We start from the raw sequence: 14,500 nt of genomic DNA on the forward strand, positions 1-14,500 counted from the left end.
AATATATAATTGGGAAGACATTTTATGGAGGAAACACATAACTTTAATGCAGCCCATATCCTTGCTTTTATGTAATGCTTTATTTCATTGTAGATGGTGAAAGTAGCTTGAAAGTTTTACAGTTTTGCGAGACAATCTGACCTCTGCACCCCCCCAAATATGGAATGCTTGCATGCCATGCTTAAATTCCATTTTGCAATATGTTGTGCCATTCTTTCTTAGAATAATATAGTCATTTTAGGGAATTCTAACTTGACACCTGATTTCACTTTAACAGCACCTGCTCAGAGGATAATTAGCAGTCCATTTTTAAAGAAAGGACTTCCATACTGCACAGATGGCATTCCTCATACCAGACAACCAACAATGTATGTTGGAAACCAGCCAAACTGACTGTCTGCAAAAAATTGTGAGAATTTCAAGACAGGCATCTGAGTGGAAGGAATATTTTCCCTTTTCTCCCAAACCATGTATGAACATCTGCTAAAGCCTATTCTCCTTAACTTTTCTTTCTTGTTCTCTTCTAACTTGGTATAATATATGAGCGAAATTTCAAAGACCATAACCAGATTTTTGTCTTGGTTTGTGACACCTATATATTGTCTATTAAAAAATGTTCCAGAGCTCATTTTATAACTGTGCTAATTTAGATTTATGGGTATGTCCTTAAATGGACTTCATGTTATTTTGTGTGTATTTTTTTTTTTTTTTTTTGTATGTATGTGTTTGGAAACCCTGGTGGTGTAGTGGTTAAGTGTTACAGCTGCTAACCAAAGGTTGGCAGTTCGAATCCTCCAGGCGCTCCTAGGAAGCTCTATGGGGGGCAGTTCTACTCTGTCCTATAGGGTCACTATGAGTCAGAATCGACTTGATAGCAGTGGGTTTGGTTTTATGTATGTGTTTATTCAACAAATATTTCTTGATTGCTGCAATTGTCAAGCTCAGAGCTAATGCTCGTAGTTGTGAAAATAATGCACTGTCCACCTCCAGTGAGGTTATTCGCTTCATAGTTACAATATAGTTCTACATTTGTTATAACGGTGTCCAGGTGACCATGGTCTGGTATTCTGGGAAAGAAGCAGCCTTTTCTAATTCACAGAAATTTAGCTTGTGGGCTGTTGGTGGGCTGCCAGGGACTGTTCCGGCGGCTGGAGACATACCAATGAACATGAAAGACAAGGTTTCTGCTCTCATGTAGCCTACATTCAATAGGGGGAACAAATCATCAGATACCTGCCTGACAGCTAAGAAGAAAAAAGTTTCTAAAGGAATAGAATGTGAGAGGCGGTGTCATTTTAGTTAAGAAGATCAGGGGTTGTGGTATGAGGAATTGGAGACCTAAAGGAAGTGAGGGGATAAGTCAAGACATAAGTGGTAGGAGAGCATTTCATTTCAAGAAGAGAGTCTAGGGATTTTGAAGGGAATGAGGAGTGAGCTCAGGGCAGCCAAAGATCAGGCAGAAGCCAAGAGTCACAAGAGCTGAGATCATGCAGTGAAAATGTTGGCAGACAAGATGAGAGATCAGGCTATTGCCAGATCTTACAGTATCCTGAGGACCAATTAAAGGTTTTGGTTTTTGTGCTGTTCTGTGCAAAGAAGGGACATTATCTGATTTGCCTTTCCTAAATGTGTGCAAATGTTTCCTTACAGACCATTGCCTTCACTCGGAATTTTACGTTTACAAAAGTTAACATAAACCACTTAATAATCTGATTTTAAAGGGACCAGTCAGGCTGCGGTGTGGAGAAATGTTTGCAGCAAGAATGGAAACAGGAAGATAGCTATTTCATGTGTTAATTTCCACAGATACATTGTAAGTGGCTTCAGTGCTTGGCCACTGCATTTTTCTGTCCTACTTGCTGGTCAGATACCTGGAATTTCAAATGCTCTTTGGAAAACCGTCATTGTTTCACAGAGCTTTATTTGTGAAATTATTATTTTTTGTTGTTTTGATGACTTTTCTTTAAACATGTTCATTAAATGTACCCTAAATCTCTTTAAAAGTCACTTTTTAAATTATCTTACATAATTGGGTTATTGAATATATAATTGGATTATATAGGAAGAGTGATACAGGAAACTGTAGGTGTACTAAACATACCAAAATAAATATTTTTAAAAAACTAAGCCTTTCTTATTATTTGATAAAATTTTATGTACTAATCTAATGAATCATATATGTATGTATATAAATATATATAAAGTAAGGAAAAATAATGAAATAATAAGTGACAAAGAAAAAAATGTCAAAATATGGAGCGTAAATGGCCAGAATCATTATTGATTTTGCCACAGAAACTTGAAAATCTGCAGACAGAAAAATAATGATAGTTGAGCACAGAAAAAGCAATCTTTTAATTAAAAGTTGGTTATTAAATGAGTTTGCTGTGCTGTGATAGTTTGCATGTTGCTATATTGGAAGCTGTGCCACTAGTATTTCAAATACCACCAGGGTCATCCATGGTGAACGGGTTGAAGAGGAGCTTCCAGACTAAGACTAAAAAGAAAGACCTAGTGACCTACTTCCGAAAATTAGCCAATGAATTCTACGCATCACAACAGAATATTGTCCCATACAGGGCCAGAAAATGAGCCTTCTAGATTCGAAGGCACTAAAAATACACAATCGGAATCAACTCGAGGGCACTGGGTTCTGGGTTAAAAAATACACAGTGACCAAGACAATGGACTTGAGCATACCAAAGATGATGACAAAACAGGACTGCATCATGTTTTTTCGGTTCTTCATGGGGTCGCTGTGAGTCAGGCCTAACTCTACAGTAATAACAATTAAGGGGAAAATAAGACTTTAAAGAAAAATTATTATTTTTTTTTACTTCTCTTATGTGTACTTTCAATATACTTAACAAGTTTAAATGTTAAGATGAGAGCATTATAAAAATACATTATAATATAGAATAACCTAGATTTTTTTTTAAAAAGCCACATTTAAATCTTGTATTTTTATAGATTGTCAGAGTTTGTTGTAGCAAGTTTTCTTTTTTTCTGGAACTTTTTATTTTTTCTTGTGTCCAATATCTCTAGCAGCATTTTGACAGAGCTGAAAGCAAGAATGTTGAGGTACCCATGAGAAGAACTGTTCTTACATATATTCTGGCCAGGTTTAGGCATGAAATATGAAAACATGGCAAAAAAAATAAAAATAAAAATTTATTATACAATTTCAAGATCAATCCTACAGATTCTAAATGTTCATAAGACTTGGAATGTTTCAAGAATCCAATTTAAATATCAATCTAAATACTAAACTTGCATTGATTATACAACCCAAAAGCCAGTGCCGTCGAGTTGATTCCAACTCATAGCGACCCTATAGGACAGAGTAGAACTACCCCCATAGAGTTTCCAAGGAGCGCCTGGCAGATTCGAACTGCTGACTCTTTGGTTAGCAGCCGTAGCACTTAACCACTATACCACCAGGGTTTCTGATAATACAACAGTAGGTCTGAATTTATTCTTATTTATTGATAACTTTTTACTGAAAGAATTTACCAAAGGCAGTTGACAAGAAAATGAAATTTTCCTCCAAAGGGTTCAAGGAAAAAGATGAAGAACTCTACCAATTTAGAGTTTATGTTTGATATTTTAAGCATAACATTGTAATCTGAATACCGCTCACCTCATATATTAACTAAATTATCTTAATACCATTTTTAGTATAAGATAGGACATACTTAGGCTTAAAAATCACCAGCCTAAAAAAAAAAAAAAAATTTTTTATTTAAGTATATTTAGAAGTTGAAATGAAAACATTTTTCTATATAGCTCCCTACTCACTATCCTAGGATTCTCTAATATCTTACTACTGATTTTGTTTTAGCTCTATAGTTTCCTGGAAACCCTGGTGTCATAGTGGTTAAGAGCTACAGCTGCTAACCAAAAGGTCTGTAGTTCAAATCCACCAGGTGCTCTTTGGAAACTCTATGGGGCGGTTCTACTCTGTCCTACAGGGTCGCTAAGAGTTGGAATTGATTCAAATTGAGTTGGAATTGATTCAAATTGACTCAATGGCAGTGGGTTTGGTTTTTTGGTTTTCTATAGTTTCCTCTCAATTTCTCTGAGAAAACAATTAGCATTTGGCCATTGTAAACATGCCAGTAATTTAAAGAAAAAACTGTTCTTGAAAACCAGTAATATTGGTAACTTAAAATACATATTTATACAACTCACTTTGTTTTTCAGGCCTCTGATCTTATCCTACTGTCCTGAGGAAAACTCTTATTGAATTTCATAAGTCAGACCCACATTTATTTCATGCAATGTTATTCAGAACTGTATTAAAACTGTGGTTGATTATTTTAAATGCATTCAGTTCATTTTTAAAAATAAAATGGCAAACTCAGTTCTTATACATGGTTTCTGAAATAGAAAATATAGGCTGACAACCCTAGATAAATATGGGAAATAAAAGTTAATTGGGGTCATATTAATAATGAGTTGAAAATAAGTAAGTCAGCTTTTGGAAAAACTGGTGTTCATCCCTATGAATCCTGCTGGAAAAACCACTACAACCACAATTCCACACTATTTTCATAGAAAGGTTCTTTTATGCTGTTATGAATTTCCGCAGAGCTACAAGATCTGAGACTGAATCACACAAAAAGGGAATTATGTAATAAGATACCAGGGCATGCCTGAATCCCAGTGTAGAATTAAAAAAAAAGTATAGTTCTTTTCAATTTTATCACTTTTGAAGTAAATTAAACCCAGATAATTTAATTTTCTTCACATGATTTTAATTCTAGAAGGATGCTGAGATACTATCTAGCTAACCTATGCACCTCTTTTAACAGAGGAGAATATGAAAATACTCCTTAGATAGTAAATTAATTAAAATTAGTCTAGCCTACTTGTTTGCTTGTTAATGTGTCATCGGTGTGGTAATGTGTTCTTTCATCTTGCATATAATCTTATGTATTTGGGATAAAAAGATGATCAACCGTGTAGCCAGTCCAGCCTAGCAACTCTTTATGCACTCTGGAATCTAATTCCACTATATTGTTTCAGATACAAATCTTTAATAAAAGTCATAGTCCATGATACAATGGCCTCACATTTCATAAATGTAGAATCTATTTCGAATCACCTTTTCCAACTTCATGTATCATGCTACATTGTAATTCTTATATCTTTCTCTTTGGCTATAATCCTTAACCCTCTTTAGCTACTCTTAGTGGTTCTTTCCTCTTTATTTCTGGAAATTATTTTCCTGCCCAAATGAATTATCCTCCACTTGTCCCTATTGAACTCAATTCAATTTGTATCTTCCCACTTCTCCAACTTGTCAAGATATTTTGAATTTAAATCCTTTTCTACAATAACAAAGTCAGTCCACCCAAGTAGATGTCATCAGTACAAATACACTTAGCTTTCATTCAAGTGATGGATAGAAGTGTCTGTTTTATGCCTTGAAGCCTCTATCTGAATAATCTGCCTTGAAGTTAATTTAAAACTATTGCTAACTGCTATGATAAAATTTATTGCATGAAAGGAAAAATGTGATATAAATAATATAATTACTTAATTTCTTGAATACTATATATCATGTTGGAAACCTTGGTGGCATGGTGGTTAAGAGCTATGGCTGTTAAACAAAAGATCAGCAGTTGGAATCCACCAGGATCTCCCTGGAAACTCGAAGGGGCAGTTCTACTCTGTCCTTTAGGGTCACTATGAGTCAGAATTGACTTGATGGCAATGGGATTTTTTTTTTTTTTTTTTTTTGGTATCTATCATGTTAGAGTAAATTAAAATAAGCTGAATCTATTTTTTCTATCATTCTAAAGAGAACAAAATTAATTAAATAATGAGGTTTTGGAAACTTTAACTGCTTGTTTCTTTCTAATTAATGAAGGAGACTGCCAATCTTTCCAAGTATTTCTGTTAAAATATTGAACAAATGAAAAATACACTGCAAAGTTATTATAATAAGTAGCATTTATGCATCCAATGCATGTGTAATCATTCCTGACCCTAAATGAAGCTACTATAATCCTGACTTCTAGAACCTTATATATGTAATGTCCATTAAAACAGGCCTACACATTCTAATTAGTTTATTTAGCTTATTTTCCACATCAAATGTCTTTGGATATTTTAACTCAAAAATCACTACTGATGAATTCATTTATACTGTATAAAACCCATTGCCATGGAATCGAGTAGAACTGCCCATAGAGTTTCCAAGGAATGCCTGGTGGATTCAAACTGCCAACCTTTTGGTTAACAGCTGTAGCTCTTAACTACCATGCCACCAGGGTATACTGTATATAACTTTTAAAATGTTTGACTATTTATCTCATTGTGGTGAATATTACTTTTCTTCTTACCTTTAACTTTAATATCATAAAGCACACTGAGAAATCCACTTAGCATATTCTTCTGATCAAGAAATGTCTTAATATATACCTACTCTTGGAGTTCTTTGATTACCCAAGAATTCCTTTTGCCTGCCACAATAAAAAATAAATATAAAAACAGATAAAATACAGAGTATTTGTTAATTATGATAACCTGGATTTACATAAAAGCAGACTTACCTGGGACTTTAAGTATTTATATTAAAACCTATAAAACATTTAGGAAATCACAGTAGGAAGACCAAAATTATTTACAAAGAATCATTTATTAAACACTTCTTTTTACAAAATACAAAGATTGTTGTTCTGTATGAATATACCACATATGAAAAAATAATGTTTACTGTATTTCATTTTAAGACATTCAGAATTTTGTTGTCTATCAACATGAGGAGTCAACTTTGCTTTGCAACTTGCCTAATGCTATTACCAACTGGGGGGAAATCCCTTTTCTTGTTCATTAAATCATATTTATAACAGCTAACATAGAAATAAAATCAGACAATATCTGTCATACAAAGCTCTTTTTGCAAGGTAACTGATTTGCCTATGATCCTAAATTTTTTTTTTTAAGCTATAAGATAGGAAGAATTGAGGAGCTAGGTAAGTTTTAAAATATGTATTAGCAGCAGTTGATAGTAAATGCAACATAAGATTTGTTTTGTCTGTGGTACAAGAATATGTCCTATCAGACTCTACTGTATTTTTCTCTACTTGAACACAAGGAAGCATGTACTGATTGTCTTTGGGATGACAAAAGGTATAAAGAGAAGCTGGTTTTCATTGTGAGTGCCTATTTTCATCAGCTTATATGAATGTATTGCTAAAATTAGTGAGGACAGAAAAATGAGTTAAGTATAGTATAGTATATACAGAGTTAAAATACATTTTATATCCACTTAAAAGTGATTTCAGGCACTGTGGCTGTTCAGGATAAAATATTTCATGGTTTATTCTTGGTAGCAATTTAATTTTCAGTGCAAGCAAAAGCAAATACCTGCCCACTGTCATACACATGACCCCATACATCCGGAATGTTCAAAGTAAGTTCGTCTTCTGCATCTTCACTTTGGAGGCATCTTGAATGCAAATGTCTCATGGTTTGCTCTTGAGAGCAATTAAATTTTCAGTGAAAGCAAAAGGAAACACACCTGCCCACTGTCATACACATGACCAAACATATCTGGAATACTGAAAGCAAGTTTAGCTTCTCCATCTTCACTTCGGAGGCATCTTTAATAAGTGGCACTTTGTGTAAACCCTCCACAAATCATGAAAACCAGACTTGAGATGCCTGAATTTAATAATAATAAAAATCACTGTCCTCGTCATCTTTCTGTGTAAACGATGTTAGTGTAAGCCTTGCCATCACAACATTGCTTTCCTGAGAATGGAGTTGGTCTTCTCGGCATGTATCATAAATGTGCGTGCTCTGAGCTGTGGTCGCTGTCGTGACTATCTTCGTTTGCTAGAGAGTCCCCTGTGTGCTGGAGGGTGGCTGCTCCAATTCCCGACAGCTCTGAAGGGAGAAGTGTTCCTTTTTTCACATTCACCAGTTCCTTTTCTCGAGCTGCAGCTCCTTGCTGCCCTCCTTTTACCCTCTTCCATTTCATTCTCCTGTTCTGGAACCAGACTTTCACCTTTTACAAAGAAAGAGAGCAAACAAACAAGGAAATTAAATGGACATGTTTTCCCCTCTACTGTCATCAATTAAAAATAATTCCTTGAAGGATACCATGACACTGTGAAAGAGCAAATATGAAAATGGACCCAAACTGAATTTAATTAGGTTTCATAATCCTGCTAATGATTTTGTAAGTAATTTTTGAACTTTCAGAAGGCCATTACAATTGCAACATATTTTGTATGCTATGACATACAATAAAAAAAAAAAAAAAAAAAACCCGAAACAGATGGGAAAGAATTCTACCTTGTAAGGTTCCTCAAAGGTGTTTGGCTCTATAAAGAGTTAACCACAAATTCGAGCTAACATTGTAATATTTGTGTTCTTCCAACTTTTTTTTCCCGCAAAATTCTTCTTTGACTAGACATCTAACTAAATGCCTAGACAAAGAAGAATTTCGCAGGGAAAAAATTCTGTCAGTTCATGAGCTAATTTAAAGCATACCCAAGGAGATAGTGATGAAGGTGTACCTGAAAGGTCATTCTGTACCGTTAACAGTCCTCTGCTTCCATCACAAACTTTTACTTGACCATTCTTCCCACCGTGAGCCCTTCTTCTTCTGAACTATTCATTTTTTTTATTCTTTTGCCTTTAGTACTTTAATTTTTCTCCAAAAAACAGGTGATTCTAATCATTTTCTAACAGTATGGTCAAACATAAAATTTCTCGACTCTATTAAACTCTAAAACTAAAATTGTATAATAATTCACATCAACTTTCTAGAGATAAGATTCCCTTTCCAAAGATGAACTGAAATTGCCTAATACACTTAGTGCTCATCTAAGTTTTAAAGCAAGAAATAAGGTAAGTATGCACTAAATGACCATCCATGGTCAGAACCAGAATAACACTGCCATCATTGCGTCTTCCTGCTAAGTGTTGCTTTCATATTATATTTCTTTCCTTGTATACTTTCCTTAAGCTAAGTTTTCCTTTTAGATTTTATTTCTCTATCTACCCCACCCAGTGCTACAAGCATGAATTTTGTGTTTGACATGCCCTTGCCTTTCTTTAGAACAAATGAAAAAAAGAAACAGCTCTTATCAGAACATGTGGCACTCAAGAATACACCATTTTTGCTTGTTTCTCGGGGTTACCAAATTGGAGTGTTTTTGCCTATAGACTCCGTGCCCTGTTCATGCTGAAACAGGCTCATCCGCATTCATTTTCATCGCTGCACGCTATTTCACTGTGTGACTATACCGCAGGTTGTCCATTCTCCTGTGCATGAACGCTTGAGTTACTTTTTTTTTTTTAATGCATTTTTAAAATGCATTTGTGTTTTCATGAACACGTGATAAAACTCCTCTGGGTGCTGCACCCAGAAGTAACACTGATGGGTCTTAGGGCACATGAATGTTCAATTTAACAATACAGAAAAAATGTTTTCCGACATTTTAATTTAACTCCTCCACGCACACTGCAATATGTAAGAGTTCCAATTGATTCACATCTTTGTCAACATTGGAGGTTATCGGTCTTAATTATTTGCCAATACCGTATTTTTACACAAATAACGGGTGCCTTTTTTTCTACATTTTTTTGCCAAACGCTTCCCCCCCTCTGCCCCACCCACCATGAGGTATTTTAGTAAGCATTCTATAATTTTTTTTTTTTTTTACAGCAACATGTTAAAAAAAAATTGGAATAGCAGCACTTACAAAAATACCTTGTAGAGAGAGGGATCGATTAGCAAATGAACGTGGAAGGCAATGTTATTTGCATAAAAATACAGTACACTGTTATCACATTGTGTTCTAATCTTGCATTTCCTGGTTACTAACAAAATAAAGCATCATTTTAAACTTTCGTGGATCAATTTTGTTTCTTCTTTTGCAAATGCCTCTGCATCCCTTGTTTGGGCTGCATTCTTTTTAAATTTAACCTTAGTCTTCATTAAAAAAAAAAAAAAAACTAAACCTGTTGCCATTGAGTCGATTCCAACTCATAGCAACCCTATAGGACAGGGTAGAACTGCCCCATAGGGATTCAAACTGTCGACTTTTTGATTAGCAGCTGTAGCTCTTAACCACTGCACCAGGGCTCCTATTCTTTATGGAGTTTATAAATTATGTTCTGGGAGCTTATTTCATTTTTTGTGGTTATATGGCTGCTATTATCTTCCCTCAATTTATGGCCTTTTTCCTCTCCTTAGAGTATCTTTTGATGATCAGACACTCTTAATGTATTCAAATTTATCAATTGTTTCTTTTATGATTAGTATTTTTATGTCTTCTTTTTTAAAAAATTAGTTCCTTGCTGAAGATACAAAGATATTTTTCTATGGCTTCTATGAATTTTAAAGGCTTGCTTTCAAATTGAAGTGCCTAATCCATGAAGTATTGATTTTAGTTAGTATACTATAGTATAAAGAAAATATTTAAATTGACTTTTTTCCATAAGGATAACAAGTTATCCCAGGACCATTTATTAAACAGTCTACCCTTTGCCCAGTGATCACTGCATCAGTTCAGTCATAAATCAAGTTTCCATGCATGCATGTGCTCTGTGTTTCATTCCTTTGGTCAATTTTTCTATCCCTGTAGCAAAACCACACTGTCTTAAGCATTATAAATTTATAGTAAGTCATTTTTGTTTGGTAGGAGTAGTTGCCCTGTTTTCTTCTTCTTCTTCAGGAATATCATCAATAGCCTCCATTTTCATTTTAGACACAATTGTGATTTCTGCAAATATACAGTGCTAAAAAAAGTGAAATGTATTAAATATTCAAAGGTGTATATATATTCAGTCGTCTTTGAATCAATAGTCCATCAAAATTAGTATAGTTTCATCAGAAGCTTGCACCATATAACATTTAAACCGAGACCTTTCTCAACTATGGAGCTCTTGGCTGCTAACCAAAAGATTGGTGGTTCAAACCCACCCAGTGTTTCTGTGGGAGAAAGACCTGGTGAAACGCTTCTGTAAAGATTACAGCCCATGGGGTACTTCTACTGTGTTACATGGGTAGCTGTTGAGTTGGAATCAACTAGATGTCACCCAACAATGACTATCACGCCATAATTGAAGTCTTCAATCATACATTACACATGTATATGGCAATAAGAAAATATAATAAAAAAGACGGGTTTGAAACTTAGATATGTGTTTGTGTGGTATTATTACTTAGTAACAAAAATAACGATTACTTGCATTTTTATTGCATACTACTAAGGGCTAGGCAACTGTACTAGGTGTTACATATGCATTATTTCTAATACAATTTTTCCAGATACTGTAAACATTATTCCTATTTGATGGATGAAGAAGCTCAGACTCAAAGGTTAAATGACTTGCTTCAGGTTACATAGATGGGAAAACATGGTGCTGAGATTTAAACCTGGGCTTGTTTGGCACCAGGTGCTGCTTTATATTCTATTACAGTTCAAGGTCCTATTTTTCAGCATTCAGGATAAAAAAGTAAAGCATATAAAATATGTGTGCTCCATCTATGTGATTACTATCATTCAGGTAATTCTCCTACTCGATATAATTAAGTTTGCAAATATGACACTATTTTCCTGTACTGTAATTTAGGTAATTACACTACTCAATTTAATTACCTTTGTAAGCCTGACATTGGATGTTGCATTAGATCTTTTCCACATGAGTTGGGTTCTACTCTTGGCTTCACTTCTAAGTTTTTGTGTGTATTTGAGAAAATTATACTTCTTTCTGCCTCAATTTTCATATTTGTGTTATTGGTATAATAAGCCTCTCAAAATTCTCCGTAGGGACATTTTCTCCACAGACAATCCCAGATGGAACAAGCACATAAATCGTCATCATCATCATCACTGTCACCAAGAGCTGAAACATCCAGTCAAAATAATCTTGGCAGAAAAATGGAAGAAACAGATTTCTTATAATCTATACTTATTTCCTCTTCTGGGAGGAAGGGGACTGTAAATCCATAATAGTATAAAACCTGTTATGTGCAATTCTAAATGAGAACAATGTGAGATTATGGTATAGATTTTGGCGATACCGTAGGCTATTTTGCAATATTTCCTACATCTGCCATGTGAAATTTCACCACTTTTAATTTTTTAAACAGACTTGCAAAATACTTTGTAGCTGCTTATAAAAATAAGCACTTAATAATGATATAGCAATCCCAGTATCTTTATATACTATTTTCTTTAGGCATTAGAAAATTATTTGAAAACTGAAATCCAAGAAGTTGGTAATAGAACAAAAACAGTAATAGACATGGGATAAATACGTCTTTTAAAAATGGGAAGGAAGAATGCAAACCTTCAAAAATCAGTGTTTCTGGATTTATTTTCAACTATGCTATAAAATATTGAGGTGTATTAAAAATAAGGATTAGAAGATTGTTGGGGAAAGCACACACGTTTCCATTAGCACGACGGTATTAGCAAAAAAAAATCTAAAAAATAACTTCAGATTATAAACTAATATTGTCATTAGAATAATAGTAGCACAACAGAATTATGAATAAAACTTTATAGTTTAATTTAGTATCACTTCACCAACTCAGCTTCATTTTTTGTTTCTGTTTTTAAGACGCTGTACCACCAGGGCTCCTATTTTTAAGATAAAAAAAAAAAAATTTTTTTTAAGATAGCAGGGCATAATCGTTCCAGTGCCTGACATCTTATTTTAAAAAATAATTATTCTTGTTATTTTGACCAAAATGTACAACTATGTTTCATACAATAATCAGCATTTGTAAACTAAATAGTGTGAAAACAATCTTATATTTCCTTGGTGACTTGGCATATGCATTTTTTCATTCATTCTTACTTTAAAAAATATTACCCAATGTCTAGTGACAAGTACAGTGTCAGATCAAAGATGGGAGGGTTGAAGAGAGGAATATACAAATGAATAAGACATAGGCTCTACCCTCAAGTTAGTCACAATCAAGAAAAGGAGACATGTAACTAATAGAGATTTTATTGGCTGTATATGAAGCCTTTGGCATATACTGAGGTGTGTAAGATTTAACTTCATATTTTATAGAATATCCTTAAACTGTTTGCTGTTCTAGTTGAGGTCATTTGTATTCATTTATTAAGAGATCCCACCAAGCATCCATGAGGTGGCATAGAACTTTTTACCCTACTCTTAATGTCCCACATTGCTATGCTGCCACACAATTATTAGAGTTAATGATTTATTTCCTCTACTAATTTCATGTTGCTGCTGTGGTTGGCATGCTGTTTGCCTTCTGAATTTTTTATCCTGGTCATCTAGAGTATAAACTGGATCACCAAACATTAAGACAAATACCTCTACCTTTGTGCATGATATATAAATTTTGTCACCTTTTATTATTTTATTTGGGCTTAAAGTCAGTTTCATCTTCTGGTCTGCAACTGTGCTTGAAAGTGTTGGATAAGTGAGATTTTTTTCTTAAGGTTGGATCCAAAGTAAGAGTCCATACAAAGACTGTTTTGTTATATAGTACAATTTACAAGTCAGATTAAAAAAAAAAAAATGTATCCCAAGAGTCTGAGTAGTGTAAAAATACTATTATTCATAAAATCAAACCAATATGAACCAAGCCTTATATGTTCTTAATATTTCTGCATGAAGAAAATATTTTTCAACAAAATCATCATAATTAGAAAAATGAATAAAACAAAAGTTTATAATGGTCCATTGCACTAATAGTGAATATTTAAAGTGCTCGGTCATAGATTTCACTTTTCATAACATTTTCTTATGAAGAAGTATACATTTTTCTCTCTTAGTCAACAAATTATATAGTATTTACATTGCCTGGATGATCAAACCACTCCTTAAAGAAAACGAAGAACACTGATTCCCATCTGACTCTTTTCACTATAGAAAGCTGCTAAGAGAATTTTGCTGTGATTAATTTGTTTGAATTATGTAGTTTTAGAATCAAATTACATTTTTGTTTTTAATAAAAATATTGTGAGAATAATTATTGCCATTTACTAGATATTTATTTTATATCTTTATTTACCTTATTTAGTTATTCAAATTATAACCTTCCACGTATAAGTCCAAAAGATACCTGTCCTCTTAGGGCTCACAATGTACCAGAGGAGAAAACAAATAAAATATGTAGCTATCTTGTCACACAATTTCCTAAGATGGCCAAAGAGGTAAACGGGTTGATAGAAATATAAATCTACATAATTCTATAATCCATTTTTATAATACTATGAGAATATCTGTCTTTTCAAGAAAGAAACAATCATAAAACCAAGTGTGTAAATGAAAACTGAAAATTTCAGGTCTCAAAGCATTTGGAATTTGTAGATTTAACATTTCAATTGTTTCCATTTTTATCTGGGCATTTGAAATGGTACAGACAGTATCTAACAAATACTTGTTCACAAAACATGCAAAGAGTAATCACATAAATACAATTTATAGATTTATCACATCCCAGTGATTAAATTTGTTCGCAGTAGCTAATCTAGTAAACTCAATA

The 14,500-nt window shown here is 33.7% G+C and overlaps 1 protein-coding gene across 1 annotated transcript in view; it reads right to left on the minus strand.

Moving 5' to 3' along the window:
• Positions 1-6,661: 6,661 nt before the first annotated feature.
• MEOX2 (mesenchyme homeobox 2) overlaps positions 6,662-14,500 on the minus strand; it is an 85,300-nt gene continuing 77,461 nt past the window's right edge. The window contains exon 3 of the mRNA XM_049893816.1: positions 6,662-8,020. Within this exon, the coding sequence (XP_049749773.1) occupies positions 7,796-8,020 (225 nt within the window). The 3' untranslated portion in view covers positions 6,662-7,795. The remainder of the gene's footprint in view (positions 8,021-14,500) is intronic.

The sequence above is a fragment of the Elephas maximus genome, chromosome 8 (assembly GCF_024166365.1).
Source record: "Elephas maximus indicus isolate mEleMax1 chromosome 8, mEleMax1 primary haplotype, whole genome shotgun sequence".
Taxonomy (NCBI): domain Eukaryota; kingdom Metazoa; phylum Chordata; class Mammalia; order Proboscidea; family Elephantidae; genus Elephas; species Elephas maximus.